The sequence below is a fragment of the Pogoniulus pusillus genome, chromosome 31 (genome assembly GCF_015220805.1).
Source record: "Pogoniulus pusillus isolate bPogPus1 chromosome 31, bPogPus1.pri, whole genome shotgun sequence".
Lineage (NCBI taxonomy): Eukaryota > Metazoa > Chordata > Aves > Piciformes > Lybiidae > Pogoniulus > Pogoniulus pusillus.
The window spans coordinates 1,309,272-1,322,982 of record NC_087294.1 but is presented as its reverse complement, the minus strand read 5'-3'; the positions used below and the strand labels follow the sequence as shown (position 1 = coordinate 1,322,982).

The window sequence follows — 13,711 nt, the reverse complement described above, 5'->3', positions numbered from 1 at the left end:
GGCATAGCCTTTTCCTGTTTTTGATAGAAGACCTCTGCTTGAAGGAGTGTAGGGCTGGAAATGAAGATACTACTGCATTTCCTCAGTTACAATTTTCCAAGTAGTTCCTTAATTTACTTGCAAAGTCTGTAATCTCTGTGCTGCATTTTTTCAGTTGTACACTTCTACTTGTGCAAAGCCACACTATCATCTTTGACATTTCCATTTGCCAGAAGTGCTATAAATGCTCAACTGTTTTGCTGTTGCATCATGTCAGGCTCCTTCTGTAAACCTGTGTTATATCTAGAATTCAGCTGTTTTGGTATTGAAGATATTTATTTCACTGTTTGTAAAGGAGCTTAATTAATAGACCCTGGTCAGTGATGGCATTTCCTAGGTGCTTTACCAGTGTGCTTTTTTTACAGTAGAATCATGCTACATAGCATTTCATGTTGAAAATTAGAGACACGTTTCTAAGGGAAATGGAAAGGTAAATGAGAAGGCCTTTTTTAATGCCAAGGTTTAAAAGCTTAGTTCTGCTGGGTGCCTAAGTAGTCCTCTGGACCCATATCTCCTTTCAGTTGTGTTCCTCTGAGCAGAACTCACCCTCACTTACTTCAGTGGAAGTTGAGCATACAGTTTACTCAATCCTTGCCTAAACAACTAAGCCTCTCACCTTACAGCAAGTACTTCAGATGACAGGGCAAACTGTAGTGCTATGTCTGAAAATTGAATATTAGGTTCCATTAATATCAGTCTCTTTGCTGGAACTGCCCCTGTGGAAAAAATGTTGAAGAAGATTACTTAATTGTTTGTGACACTCCTGGTGTCAAACTGGTCCTTTCAAATGTTATTATTCTCCAGTTAAGAAATCAACACAGCAGCCATGACACTTGTAATATAAATTAACATTTCCTTCTTTCCTTCCACCTGGCACTGATTTTAATGCTGTGTTTTTGATTGTGGGAAGTGATTCATTTATGTCAAGCACTTTCATGTTTACATCTGACATCCTGTAGGATCAACTTCCTTCGGTCTCTCGTTGCTGAGCATGGGCAGTTTGATGAGCTCCTGCTCAGGTTTTCAGACTGGATTAAGCAGTTTCTTGCTGAACTACAAAGCACTTCGGAGATAAACACAGCTGATCAACAACTAGCTGCATCGCACAATAAGGTAAACTTCTCGATGCAAACATTAAAGACAGAGAACTCATACAGTGCAGTCAGCTAAATACTCATCTAAAACTAGCATGAGGTCTTTCATTTGTTTGAAAACCAATACACTGATGCAGTCACGTGAAGATTTCTGTTATTTGACCAAAGCAAAATTACAACATTGAGCTGTTCTGACCGAACAGAACTCAGTAGTACTTGTTTTGCTCGTAAGTTTAGTATTAAAATGTTTTATGAGCTTTTAGTGGGAATAATACACCTAGTCCTCTTTTCTTTTTTTTTTCTCATAGAATCACTCAATGGAAGTCAAAAGTAAGAAGCAGGAATTACAAAATCTGAAGGAACACGCAGATAAATTGTGCTCTTTCAGCTGCCCAGAGGACCAGCAGACATTGCGGGGGAAAGCAGAAGATTGCTTTCAGATCTTCCAGGAGGCAAGTCAAATAACTAGCCAAAGAGAAGAGGCTCTAGATCAGCTGAGGGTATTCCTGGAGCTTCATAGTGCTTCCTCAGGAGTGCTCCACCATTTGAGGCAGACAGTGGAGAAAACAGGGAATATGGATAAAGCTAAATCTGAACTACTGGAGAAGGAACTCAATGATGTCATTCAAGATCTTAATAAGCTGGAATCTGTTGCCATCAGTTTGGATGGTTCCCTTACTAAGGCCCAGTATCATCTAAAACACAGCAATTCTGAGCAGAGGACCTCCTGCAGGGCAGTGGTAGATAATCTGTACTTGGAACTGGAGGCAGTTCAAAGCCTGCTGGGAACCAAACAGAGTGAGGCAGAAGCCCTTGGAGCCTTGCGAAGATCTTTCATGGAACGTAAAGAGCAGCTGCTGAAGAGTATTGAAGATACTGAGGAAAAAGCTGACAAGGAGGGCCTGAAGGAGACAACACTACAAGCCCTCCAGCAAAGGTAAAACCAATATTAATCTTCATACAGACACTTTGTCAATTTGCTTTCAGTCTCTAGGCATTTTATGATGCATTGGAGGCATGTGAGTTTTCTGCTCAAGTGCCTTATTTCATGCTAGATATATATGAATCCATATATATACTTAAATTTTGTAAGTAAATCAGCTGTTTGGGTGGAGGAACAGGGGCAGAACCTGGACTAATATTTTATATTGAAAGAACAGTCAGAAGATTTTTTTTTTTGTCCCATGTGATCTAGCTATCTCTGCTCTCACAGAACTGAAGGCTGTACATGTGCTGAATTTAAAACACTTACTGTAATATAGTATTCATCTAAATAGTTGAGTATATTTTCAAGTCATTGTGTGAGGTGAAGGTGTGTGTATATATATATATATATGTGTGTGTGTGTGGCCGTTTGAGCTGATCCTCTAGCTCAGACATAGGGGAGAGATGAACATTCCAGGGATAGGCCACATAAATGGCAACAATAGATAAATTAATATAATTTCATTGGAGCGTCAAGAACTTAATGTCTAGAAGCACAGTTTGTTCTCCCCCTTCTCCCACTGGCTTCTGCTGCTGCAGCTTTGCCTATCTTCCCCGGCTGCTGTTTTGGCTACTGCTGCTTCTGCTGCTTCGCCGCCACTTGACCCCTATTGGTTTTTTGAAAGTCAGGGAAAGATGAAATTGTATTTTCTTATAATATAAGTATAACAATGTAAAGAGAAATAATAACTAGAGAAGGAAGGAAGGAAGGAAGGAAGGAAGGAAGGAAGGAAGGAAGGAAGGAAGGAAGGAAGGAAGGAAGGAAGGAAAAAAAAAAAAAACAATACAATAACCTTAAGGGAGATGGGGGAGGGGTCAAGTGGCGGCGAAGCAGCAGAAGCAGCAGTAGCCAAAACAGTAGCCGGGGAAGATAGGCAAAGCTGCAGCAGCAGAAGCCAGTGGGAGAAGGGGGAGAACAAACTGTGCTTCTAGACATTAAGTTCTTGATGCTCCAATGAAATTATATTAATTTATCTATTGTTGCCATTTATGTGGCCTATCCCTGGAATGTTCATCTCTCCCCTATGTCTGAGCTGGAGGATCAGCTCAAACGGCCACAATCCACCCCTTTAATATAATTTACCATTGCAGCATCAAGTCATTCTATGTAACTAGGAATAACATCAGTATCGTAGATGGTCATTTTTCCAGGCTTCAAGCATCTTTCTTCAATTTTCGGTCATTCATCTTCTTAATTCTCGCCTGCCATGTGGGAAACCGATGCGAAGTTGCCAGTTGCCACCCAAATTGTACACCACAGGCAATATAGAACAAACCGTGACTCTTTGGTGCCCATACATGATCTGATTCGTCATCTGGAGCACCAGGACGTCATTAAAAAGACCCATTCACCTTTCAATAGTCCCATATGGCCTGTGCGAAAGGGAATGGAGAGTGGCGACTTACAGTTGATTTCCGCGGCCTAAATGAAGTGACTCCGCCCATGTGTAATTGTATAGTTGTATTTGTATCAGGAAAATCACATTCTGAGCCCAGCTGTAGCAGGAAAAGTCCAGATCAGTTTGTTTTCTGAAACTGTTGTACAAAATGTTACCAAAAATGGGAACTTTATGCACAGTAACAGCAACTACTTCATGCTTTCTTCCTCACCTTTTCTCATTCAAAAAAAAAAAAAAAAGTGAAGATAAGTATAACTGAGACCTGCCTTTTGACTTGCAGATTAAGGGTCTTTAACCAGCTGGAGGACGAGTTGAATTCTCATCAGCACGAATTTCAGTGGCTCATGGACAAAGCAAAGCAAATAGCCCAGAAAGATATCACACTTGCTCCTGAGACTGACAAAGAGATAAACTGCCTCCAGTCTCTGTGGGAAGATACCAGGAAAGTCATACATGAAAAGTAAGTAGATCTTCGACTTCAGGTGAAAGAGGAGATGATTCTTTCAGTGGGGAGTAAGAGACCCTGTTATTTAACTTTAGTATTATCTTGTCATGTTAATGCAAGTAAGAAACAGGGCTTCTATGTTAAATACTTAGTGGAAGATGAAAAAGAACCCCAAAACAACAACAGCAAAACTCACAAACAAACAAACTGAAAACAAACAAACAAACAAAACCCAGCAACCCAACAACATAGGCTAAACCAGGATATTTCACAGTATCACAGTATCACAGTATCATCAGGGTTGGAAGAGACCTCACAGATCATCAAGTCCAACCCTTTACCACAGAGCTCAAGGCCAGACCATGGCACCAAGTGCCATGTCCAACCTTGCCTTGAAGTGCCCCAGGGACGGCGACTCCACCACCTCCCCGGGCAGCCCATTCCAGTGTCCAATGACTCTCTCAGTGAAGAACTTTCTCCTCACCTCCAGCCTAAATCTCCCCTGGCGCAGCCTGAGGGTGTGTCCTCTCGTTCTGGTGCTGGCCACCTGAGAGAAGAGAGCAACCTCCTCCTGGCCACAACCTCCCCTCAGGTAGTTGTAGACAGCAATAAGGTCTCCCCTGAGCCTCCTCTTCTCCAGGCTAACCAATCCCAGCTCCCTCAGCCTCTCCTCGTAGGGCTGTGCTCAAGGCCTCTCCCCAGCCTCGTTGCCCTTCTCTGGACACGCTCAAGCATCTCAATGTCCCTCCTAAACTGGGGGCCCCAGAACTGAACACAGTACTCAAGGTGTGGTCTAACCAGTGCAGAGTACAGGGGCAGAATGACCTCCCTGCTCCTGCTGGCCACACCATTCCTGATGCAGGCCAGGATGCCACTGGCTCTCTTGGCCACCTGGGCACACTGCTGGCTCAAGACAGTACTTGGATATAATACTGGGCTTTTAGTTGCAAGTTATTGCTTATCCCCATTGAAATTTCACTATCATTCTAACTAGCACATACTCTTCTAGTAGGTATTGTCCTACTCTCTTAGTATATATTTTCCTTCAAACTAGCACACTTGGAAAGGTTTTTCTGACGCACCTATATTCAGTGAGCCTAAATCATTCTTAGATTTAAGTCTTTCTGTCTGTGTAAACTACCAAGCTTATAACAATCATCAGTGTATACCAATTTTGCATGTCAATGAAAGCTGATAATGAAAGGAAATGAAGAAAAATACTTTCATCTTACACTTTTCTTTGTTGTAGCTGCCTCTTCATTACCTTTAAAGAAAACTTATTCTTCACTGTGCTTTTAGAAAATCGTATGGCCAAATAAAATGCTAGATCCATCCAGTGCTATATCATCCTCAATGAGCATGAATTCTGTCTAAGTGCAGAAGCAGAACAATTCTAAGCCTGGCTAACACATCAATAGGCATATGCAATTTTGTGGTCCCTGTGGAAATGCTGAGTTGGTGTACTGGAATGATGAGTCAAAACCAATTTCATTTGTGCTGAAAAATTGTGGTTTTCCCCTTTTGTTTATATGCTACATCGTTATTGTATTTTCTTGATTAACATCATACAGATATTTGTAAAATATCCTGCCCCTTAATCATAACTGTGTATTGGTTCTCTCTTGAAATAATGCACAGCCACGTGAATTGCATTTCTGTTGATTTTTCCCATCTGAATTCAGTTTGGTTTTCTATTGCCTTTTTAAGAGATGCATCAATCTGAGCTAAGTGAAAGAAAAGGATAGCTTTCTTTAAAAATGTCCATTGCTCCTCTATTTTCAGCAGGACTGCTGGTTTCTATGTTGTATGTTGGCACAACCCATTTTTCTCACCTCCAGAAGACCTTAATAATAGTAAACCAAAGAACCTCCACTGCCAGAAATGAGAAAGTACCAATCTAATAGCAAAGAAACTGTAAAATAGCTGTCCCTAAGTTACTGAGAGTAAGTGAATTGCTCTGTTTGCACATACTGCAATAAGCTGTTGTCATCTTTATACCTAAAACTGAAGGGTGCTCTGGTACCTCAAGGTTTCTTTCTAATATGTAAATAATGTTAATCTTTGTTTAAATTATTAATTTGATTTTAGCTATTTTTGAACAGTTTTGTGTCTTATACAGACACAATTGTATACTCCCTTGAGCGAGCCTGATTATTTTGGAGAGGTCTGTGGAGCATTCAGAGAAGAGCAAGATCCTAAAGTGGTTTCCTCTCTCGGCGATGTCATATTTCTAACATTCCTTTCACTGACAAACACTTTTTTGCAACAAAACACATCCACAGTACTAACCTGCCTTGTCTTTCCTCAGTAAGACTAGAAATAGGCTTTTCTGAAGAGAAGGTGGGAAAGAATATTAGTCTTGTTCTTAGCAGAAGGTTATTGTGCTCTCGGTAGAATGACAGGTAAGTTGAATGTAATGTTTTAGACTCAAAAGTATGCATCTGATAACTGGAGAACAGAATATTCAGACTTACTTTGCATTACAGTCTACTTTTGCTTCTTTTTAACCCACCAAATAGCCCATATCAAAGAAAAAAAGTGCAGGGGGAAAAGAACCAGAAAGAAGAGCCATGAATGCCAGTATGATTATACTGTGGTTTCCAGTCAATAAGATGCTAACCTTAGGCAGGGAGAAGCTTGAATTCCAGTTTCAGTCTTTTGCTCGAGTCTGTTGCTTTGGGAACTGATGTGTATGAGATGACAATTCACACACTGTCTCTAAAGTGAGATGTTTTGTGATGTGTGAACTCACACTGATTTGTAAAACATGATTACTAATATTGTCTGCCCAACCAAAACATGTTTAGCGCTGCATCCTGATTTTCTCATGGTGAATCCCTCCTTCAGAGACACGACAGCAAATGGTGCTAACACAGCCTTTTCACATTACAGAAAGGAACAGTCTGGCATTCTTATTGACCTGATGAGGGAGTATCAGAGCCTGAAATCAACTGTAATGAAAGTCATAGACAGTGCTGGCAGTGCCTCTGTGATCAAATCAATTTGGAAGGATCATGAAGATGTCAGGCGAACTTTATCAAAGGTATTACATATGTGGGTTTTTTTGAGAGATTTAAGTGATCTTTGATTTGGATGTTTTTTTTTTTTCCTTTTGAAAGGTGCCTTGAATTCCCTGTCAAGTCCTGTCATACCAATATTCAGGGTTTAAATTGTGCAGAACCTGATGATGAAAGAATGCAGTCCTTTCAGCTTTTTGATGAGAGCCAGTAACTTGGATTTGATTGCTGCTACTTATAACTTCATCACTCAGAAGTGCAAAATGTTAATTCATATGTAAAGCATAAGTTATCTGCTCTTTTTATATATATATATATATATATATATGAAAAAGAATATATTCTTATCACAGTATGAGATTATGCTTACTTTAACACTTTTCCATATTGGGCAATTTTTAATAGCTAAAAATCAACAAAAGAACTTATTCTGTGGACTATAATGCTGATACTGGGCATTGGTCAGAGATAAGGAATTTGAATCTCTGCATTCTCTTAATTTCACTGGATTATATTTCTAAAATTTAAAATTCTGCTGTCAGAGAAGTTCATAGATCATAGTTCATAGAATCAACCATGTTGGAAGAGACCTCCAAGATCATCCAGCCCAACCTATCCCCCAGCCCTAGCCAGTCAACTAGACCATGGCACTAAGTGCCTCATCCAGTCTGCTCTTGAACACCCCCAGGGACAGCAACTCCACCACATGTCTGAGTTAAATTCTTGCTGTTCACTTGGAGTGTGATTTCATTTGGAAGCCTATTGAGTTCTTCAATAAATGTTCTTCAGTCAGATCTGTACAAACATCACTCTAAACTGTACATGGGTATGGCCTCTTTTTAGTAGACATTTTAACTAGTACTGAAAGCCAGAACAGAGCTCACCAGGCTAACAAGAAATGCATGTAACTTCCATATGATTCCTCTCCTGAATGTGAGCCTTGGGCTTGGAGAATTCAGTGCTACAACAGTGGCAGCAGCTAGGCTTAAAAGAGTTAGGGTGCAATGTTTTGCACAGCTCCTGTTATAATAAAGTAGGCATGGCCATACTGCATCCAGATCAGTAGCTTACCTCTAACACTGAGCTGAAATAGTTCTTACAGAAAAGAAGTATAAGATGCTTACTGTGGTCCTTTCTTCAGTATGTTGTCACCTCGTAAGTGAGATTGTTTTAAAGACTTCACTATGCATAGAATTGTAAACTTGGTAGTCCTGGAGATTTTGTTCTAATTCCTGTCTGTTTTCCAGAGTCTCTCTAGTAATAAGGGCTTTACAATTCTCATTTCTTTTGCAACACCCTCTGTTTACCCTAACTCTTTACCTCTGTGAAGGTTTGGGTGTTCCCTGCCCCCCCACACTTTAGAAATCACCCAGACTAGACTCAGCAGGCTCTGGAAATATGAATGAAGCTTATATTTACAGATGGCACAATATACAAGCAGATAGTTACAGTATATACAGTTATAGACAGAAATATACAAGGGAAAAGGTAATACAGAAACACAACTCCCCTCCCAGAAACCTGAGTCCCCAGGAGGGGCTCCCAACCTTCCCCCTGCCCCTCTCAACCTTACCCCAGTCCCAAGGAAGAATGGAGGTTCGGCCAGGGGGTTAGGAAGCAAACTGGATTAGTCCAAAAATGGAGGGAGAGGTTAGAGAGTAAGATGCAGCCCAGCCAGCAGCCCAAGTGAGAGTGAAGCCAAGTGTCTTATCTATGTTTTGACTTATATTTTTATACATCTCAGCAAGCCTATGAGGGAAGTAGACATCACTCTTCTTTTGATTTCACAGCCTGTGATCTAGTCCTCCTCACCAAAACATTCTAGCTAGCTTCAAACTAGCACAACCTCTAATTCCCTAACTGGTTTTAGATAATAGTTAGTCAATGATGGTTTGTTATTATCCAATTTTAGGTATGTAGAGTCTGAAGACTAGAAAGAATAATAAAAATATTTGCCATAAGTGCCAAAGATGTGTGGTGACCAAGTGGCAAAGTTCAGAACTTATGATTCCCACTTCTGTGCTTCAGTTATAGGGACAGTTATGCAATTTGATGATGCTCATGAGAAAGCCATGTCAGCTGCTCTGTGTTTTGTGACACACTCAAATATTAGAATGTATTCTGAACGCTTAATAGGTACCACAGAATGGACGCCTGGCAAAGTGCATCTTTCTTTCTTTCTTTTCTTCAAGTCTTTGTTAATCATGCAAATATTTCTATCCACAGCATGAAGCTGCCAAGAACGATCTGAGTGATAAACAGAAAGACCTGGATACATTCACCAATAAAGGAAAGCATTTGTTAGCAGAACTGAAAAGAGTGCATAACTGCGACTCTGCTGCGGTAAAAGCAGATATGGACTGCATGGTGGACAGATGGCTAGATGTAAGAGTTGTGTGTTTACACACTAAGTACAGCTTTCAAGGTGTCCTATGTTTACAGTATTCATGTTTTCTTAGGACTTTAGAGGACAACTGTTTAGTAAAGTTTACTTTTAGGTAGGTCTGAAAGAGTTAATTATAGGGATTTGGCATCCATAAAGCCCACAAAGCTGTGACATCAGTTGGATAAATGTGAAATGATGTCTTCTAATAATGTATGAATATTGCTATTATAAATTTGCTCAGTGCCCACTTCTGAGTGTAACTTTGGGTTGGATTCTCACCTAATATATTCTAGTATTGCTTTATTAAAATTAATTGGAATAAACAAATTAGGTAGTAAAGTGTATTAAGCTACACCACAAGAGATGTGACTATATTACTAAAGACAACATTATAGCAGTGAAACATAATATAAAAGCTAATATTTTCCATTTTTGTATTGATATTCCTTTACTAGCAAATTCCTACATGACATAGGAAAGGTAATTGTAGCTGGGTTTAAAGACAATGTTTAGCTGAACACAAAAGTCTTGCCCAGTAAAAAGTATGCACATTTTTAAGAAACAGTCACATAGGATTTTTGTTTGGTTTATGCTCTGGGTATCTAACTGAAGTTAGCATACAGAAGTTAAACCTAACTCTAAGAAAGATGTTTTACCTATGCTTATTAAGTATTTCTGATGCACTTGTCTCACAACTGGCTGTAAAACAGAGATATCTAAAATGAATTTGTGAATGGTCTTGATGCATTCTGCTCTCCTCAAAGGTGTCTGAAAAAATCGAAGGCAACATCGACCGGCTGAGTGTAACTGTGTCTCTGTGGGATGACATCCTGAAAACTGGAGGTGAAATGGATGAATGGTGTAATAAGTGCATTTCTCAGCTAAATGAAGGCATCAGCAACTTGAATAACAGTCAGAGAATGGAGGCCCTCCTGAAAGACTTCCAGGTGTTTACTCATAAATGAGAGATAAAAATGTTCTGGACTAAAATCTCAAGTGATAATGAAGCACACAGATAAGGCTGTGTCTCCTGTTCAAGGAGTGATACCAGTGGCTCACTGACAAAGTTCCAGTCCTTTGCTTCTGTCAGAAACAAGAATGGCATATCTCTTACCAAATCTGAGTTCTGTACTTACTTGGGCTCTAGCAATACATGCTAATGTGTTCCTAACAGCACAACAATGTCAAAAAGCATGGCATTGTGCTGAACTCTCTTTCAGGAAAGACTGATGGACATTTTAGACAACTTCAACAGAAATCAAGCAAAAAATGAGTACTTTCTAATGTCTCATCTAAGAAGGGAGATTCTCTAGACATTAAAAAGAGATATGCTGGATTGAAGGGCAAATTTTAATGCCAGGTTCTTTCAATTTCAGTAAAATGATCTTTCTTTCTCTTTTTTGGTAGTGTTAAACATGTTCTAGAAATCTAGCCAGTATCTGGGATACATTCTTCCTCTATTAGCTTAAAATATACAGCAGAGCAACCACACTGATCTGAGAGTCATGTTCTACTTTATCTGAAATAAATTATGCCCTTAAGAGGATGTTCAGTGAACCTATACAAGTAGTGTGACTGAGTATAAAATGGAGCTAAATCAGTATTTTGCTCAGGATAGGCTTTATCTGATGTCTTCCTGATCAGTATAGCCATCACACCATCTCATTTCATTGCTATTACAAGTGATTTGGGGTACAAGCAGGCAGCAGCCAAACTATAGATGTACCTGATTCACAGGAGGGACAGAATAGCAGAAGACATGAACACTCCTTGTACATTTGCAGTCACAAAACACATAGTCCATAACACATTTTTGCACTTGCTTTTTTCAAAGGAAGGAGGAAAGTTTGTTCACTGACAGAAGGGGGCCTGCCCTTCAGCAGTCAGAAATACATGGCCATGAACAGAAATAAGCAGTGTATCTTTTATATGGTTCATAGCAGTGGTCCCTTTCTTGATCAGCCACCTAATACCATGTCCCCCCTAGCACAGAACACCCATTGAAGATTGTGTTGGGGCAACTTCAACGCCAAACCTTCAGAGTAGATGTTAAGTGCAATGATTTAGCTCTGAAATCCCTGTCCAGTCTTTAACTGGAGTGAAAGTTTAGGCAGTGGAATACACACACCAATTACTTACCTAATATTTAAGAACTACAATTCTATAAATGATTACTTTTTTTCTTTCACTTCGCTGTTATTTCTTAATGAATAGATTATTTCTTTAGAACTCAGATCAATATGGCCACAATAAATACAAGGTCCAAGTATGTCAGTCTATATATGGCAGCATTTTAGAATTCCCTTTTGAGATTAACATTTATTTTTGTGTCCATTTTTGTCCAAGAACTCACTTCCTTATAATAAAAACCAGAGAGTACATGTATTATGCTCTGCATGCCATTAAGTGCAGCCTAACAACCGCAGTAGATTTTTCCAGTGGAATAAACAATGACATTCCCTCTTCTGTTCAGCCAGTTTTAGGAAACTAAAGCTGCTAGTGAATCTTAAACACTAAAAATATGTATGCTTATTTTAATGGAGGAGACAGAAATCTCTAAACTGAGTAAAAAAAAAAAACAGAAATAGGTTTTTAGAGAAGAAAGCAAATAGAACAACTGTGTTTTCCCTCAAGTGGCTAAACTTGGTTTACATTTTCTTTCATTTTTGCAATTGATGGAGGTGTAATAAGCTTCTTATAGTTTCATAAGAGACTTTGACCACATCTCTTTTACAGTCTCAAATCAAGAATAAAGAACTGAAGTTGGAGCAGCTTAGTTCCAAAATTTCAGATCTCAAAGAACTGACCCATAGTGAAGAGCCTCCTGCAGATCTTCAGGTAAAATACATTAGTAGTCACAGATTGTATTTCAAGAAGAAACTTATTGAGGGTGACAGATACAGCATCACTTATCATAAATGTTCTTTGTTTGTTTGTTTGTTTGTTAGCTTCATTTTATTCTGAAAGAAAATGTGCCATAAAATAACTAAACATTAGAGTTATATCTTTACTAAATCACAATAGAGTGATTTGCCTTTGGGATGGGCTGCCCAGGGAGCTGGTGGAGTCACCATCCCTGGAGGTGTTCAAGAGAAGACTAGATGAGGCACTTGGTGCCATAGTCTGGTTGACTGGCTAGGGCTGGGTGCTAGGTTGGACTGGATGAGCTTGGAGGTCTCTTCCAACCTGATTGATTCTATGATTCTATGAAATAATCTATGTGGTAGCTGATCAGATGTGAGATAGATCATATTTTCTACACTGTGGAACACTGAGCTGCATAATTTGTGAGTGCATACAGAGTTTGCCTTTTAAAAAGAATTATAATGCAGTTAAATATGGTCTTTTGCCTTAACAAACCAGAGGTATTCTTTAGTGAACTGCAATTAGTGCCCTGAACTACTTGTTACAAGAGAGGGGGGAAAACACAAAGAATGAGCTTTTGAAGTTTTATTATTGGCTGGGTTCTTGTTTTTAATGTTCTACGGAAGATACCAAACCAAAGTATGACTTCTTTGGATATTTGATTTCAATTTGAAATTGGTATGTGAGATCACTCACTTTCCTTGTCAGAAGTGTTTTAAAAATGGCACTTACGTCTGCAGCTTCCAGAGGCATGGAAATATCTCAGCAGATGTTTATTTTTTAACCATTTATCCTTTTAAACATAAATTAATGTAATGCTCAGCCCTTCTCCATAACTTAATATAAGATGGGATCCATCCCAGGGTGCTGAGAGAGCTGGCAGCTGAGCTGGCCAAGCTGCTCTCCATCATTTTCCAGCAGTCCTGGCTCACCGAGAAGGTCCCAGGAGACTGGAAACTGCCAACGTGGTCCCCATCCACAAGAAGGGTCGGATGGAGGAACCTGGGAACTACAGACCTGTCAGCCTGACCTCAGTGCCAGGGAAACTGATGGAGCAGGTTAACTTGGGGGTGATAAGAACGCACCTAAGGGATGGCCAAGGGCTCAGGTCCAGCCAGCATGGGTTTAGGAAGGGCAGATCCTGCCTTTCTAACCTGATCTCCTTCTACGATCAGGTGACTGCTTGGTGGATGTGGGGAGGCCTGTGGATATGGTCTGTCTGGACTTCAGCAAGGCCTTTGACACTGTCCCCCACAGCAAACTCCTGGCTAAGCTATCAGCCCATGGCTTGGATGGCAACACTTTGTGCTGGATTAGGAACTGGCTGGAGGGCTGAGCCCAGAGAGTGGTGGTGAATGGTGCCACATCCAGCTGGCAGCTGTCACTAGTGGTGTCCCTCAGGGATCAGTGCTGGGCCCCATCTTCTTTAACATCTTCATAGATGATCTGGATGAGGGCATGGAGTCAGTCATCAGCAAGTT

General features: G+C 40.1%; 1 protein-coding gene across 16 annotated transcripts in view; it reads left to right on the top strand.

Annotated features, from left to right (window-relative positions):
- SYNE1 (spectrin repeat containing nuclear envelope protein 1) overlaps positions 1–13,711 on the top strand; it is a 365,857-nt gene that overhangs the window by 154,106 nt on the left and 198,040 nt on the right. For all 16 annotated transcript variants that reach the window (XM_064169493.1, XM_064169494.1, XM_064169498.1 and 13 more), the window contains 7 exons: positions 999–1,152; positions 1,442–2,070; positions 3,798–3,977; positions 6,855–7,005; positions 9,206–9,364; positions 10,130–10,312; positions 12,102–12,203. In XM_064169493.1, the coding sequence (XP_064025563.1) occupies positions 999–1,152; positions 1,442–2,070; positions 3,798–3,977; positions 6,855–7,005; positions 9,206–9,364; positions 10,130–10,312; positions 12,102–12,203 (1,558 nt within the window). The remainder of the gene's footprint in view (positions 1–998; positions 1,153–1,441; positions 2,071–3,797; positions 3,978–6,854; positions 7,006–9,205; positions 9,365–10,129; positions 10,313–12,101; positions 12,204–13,711) is intronic.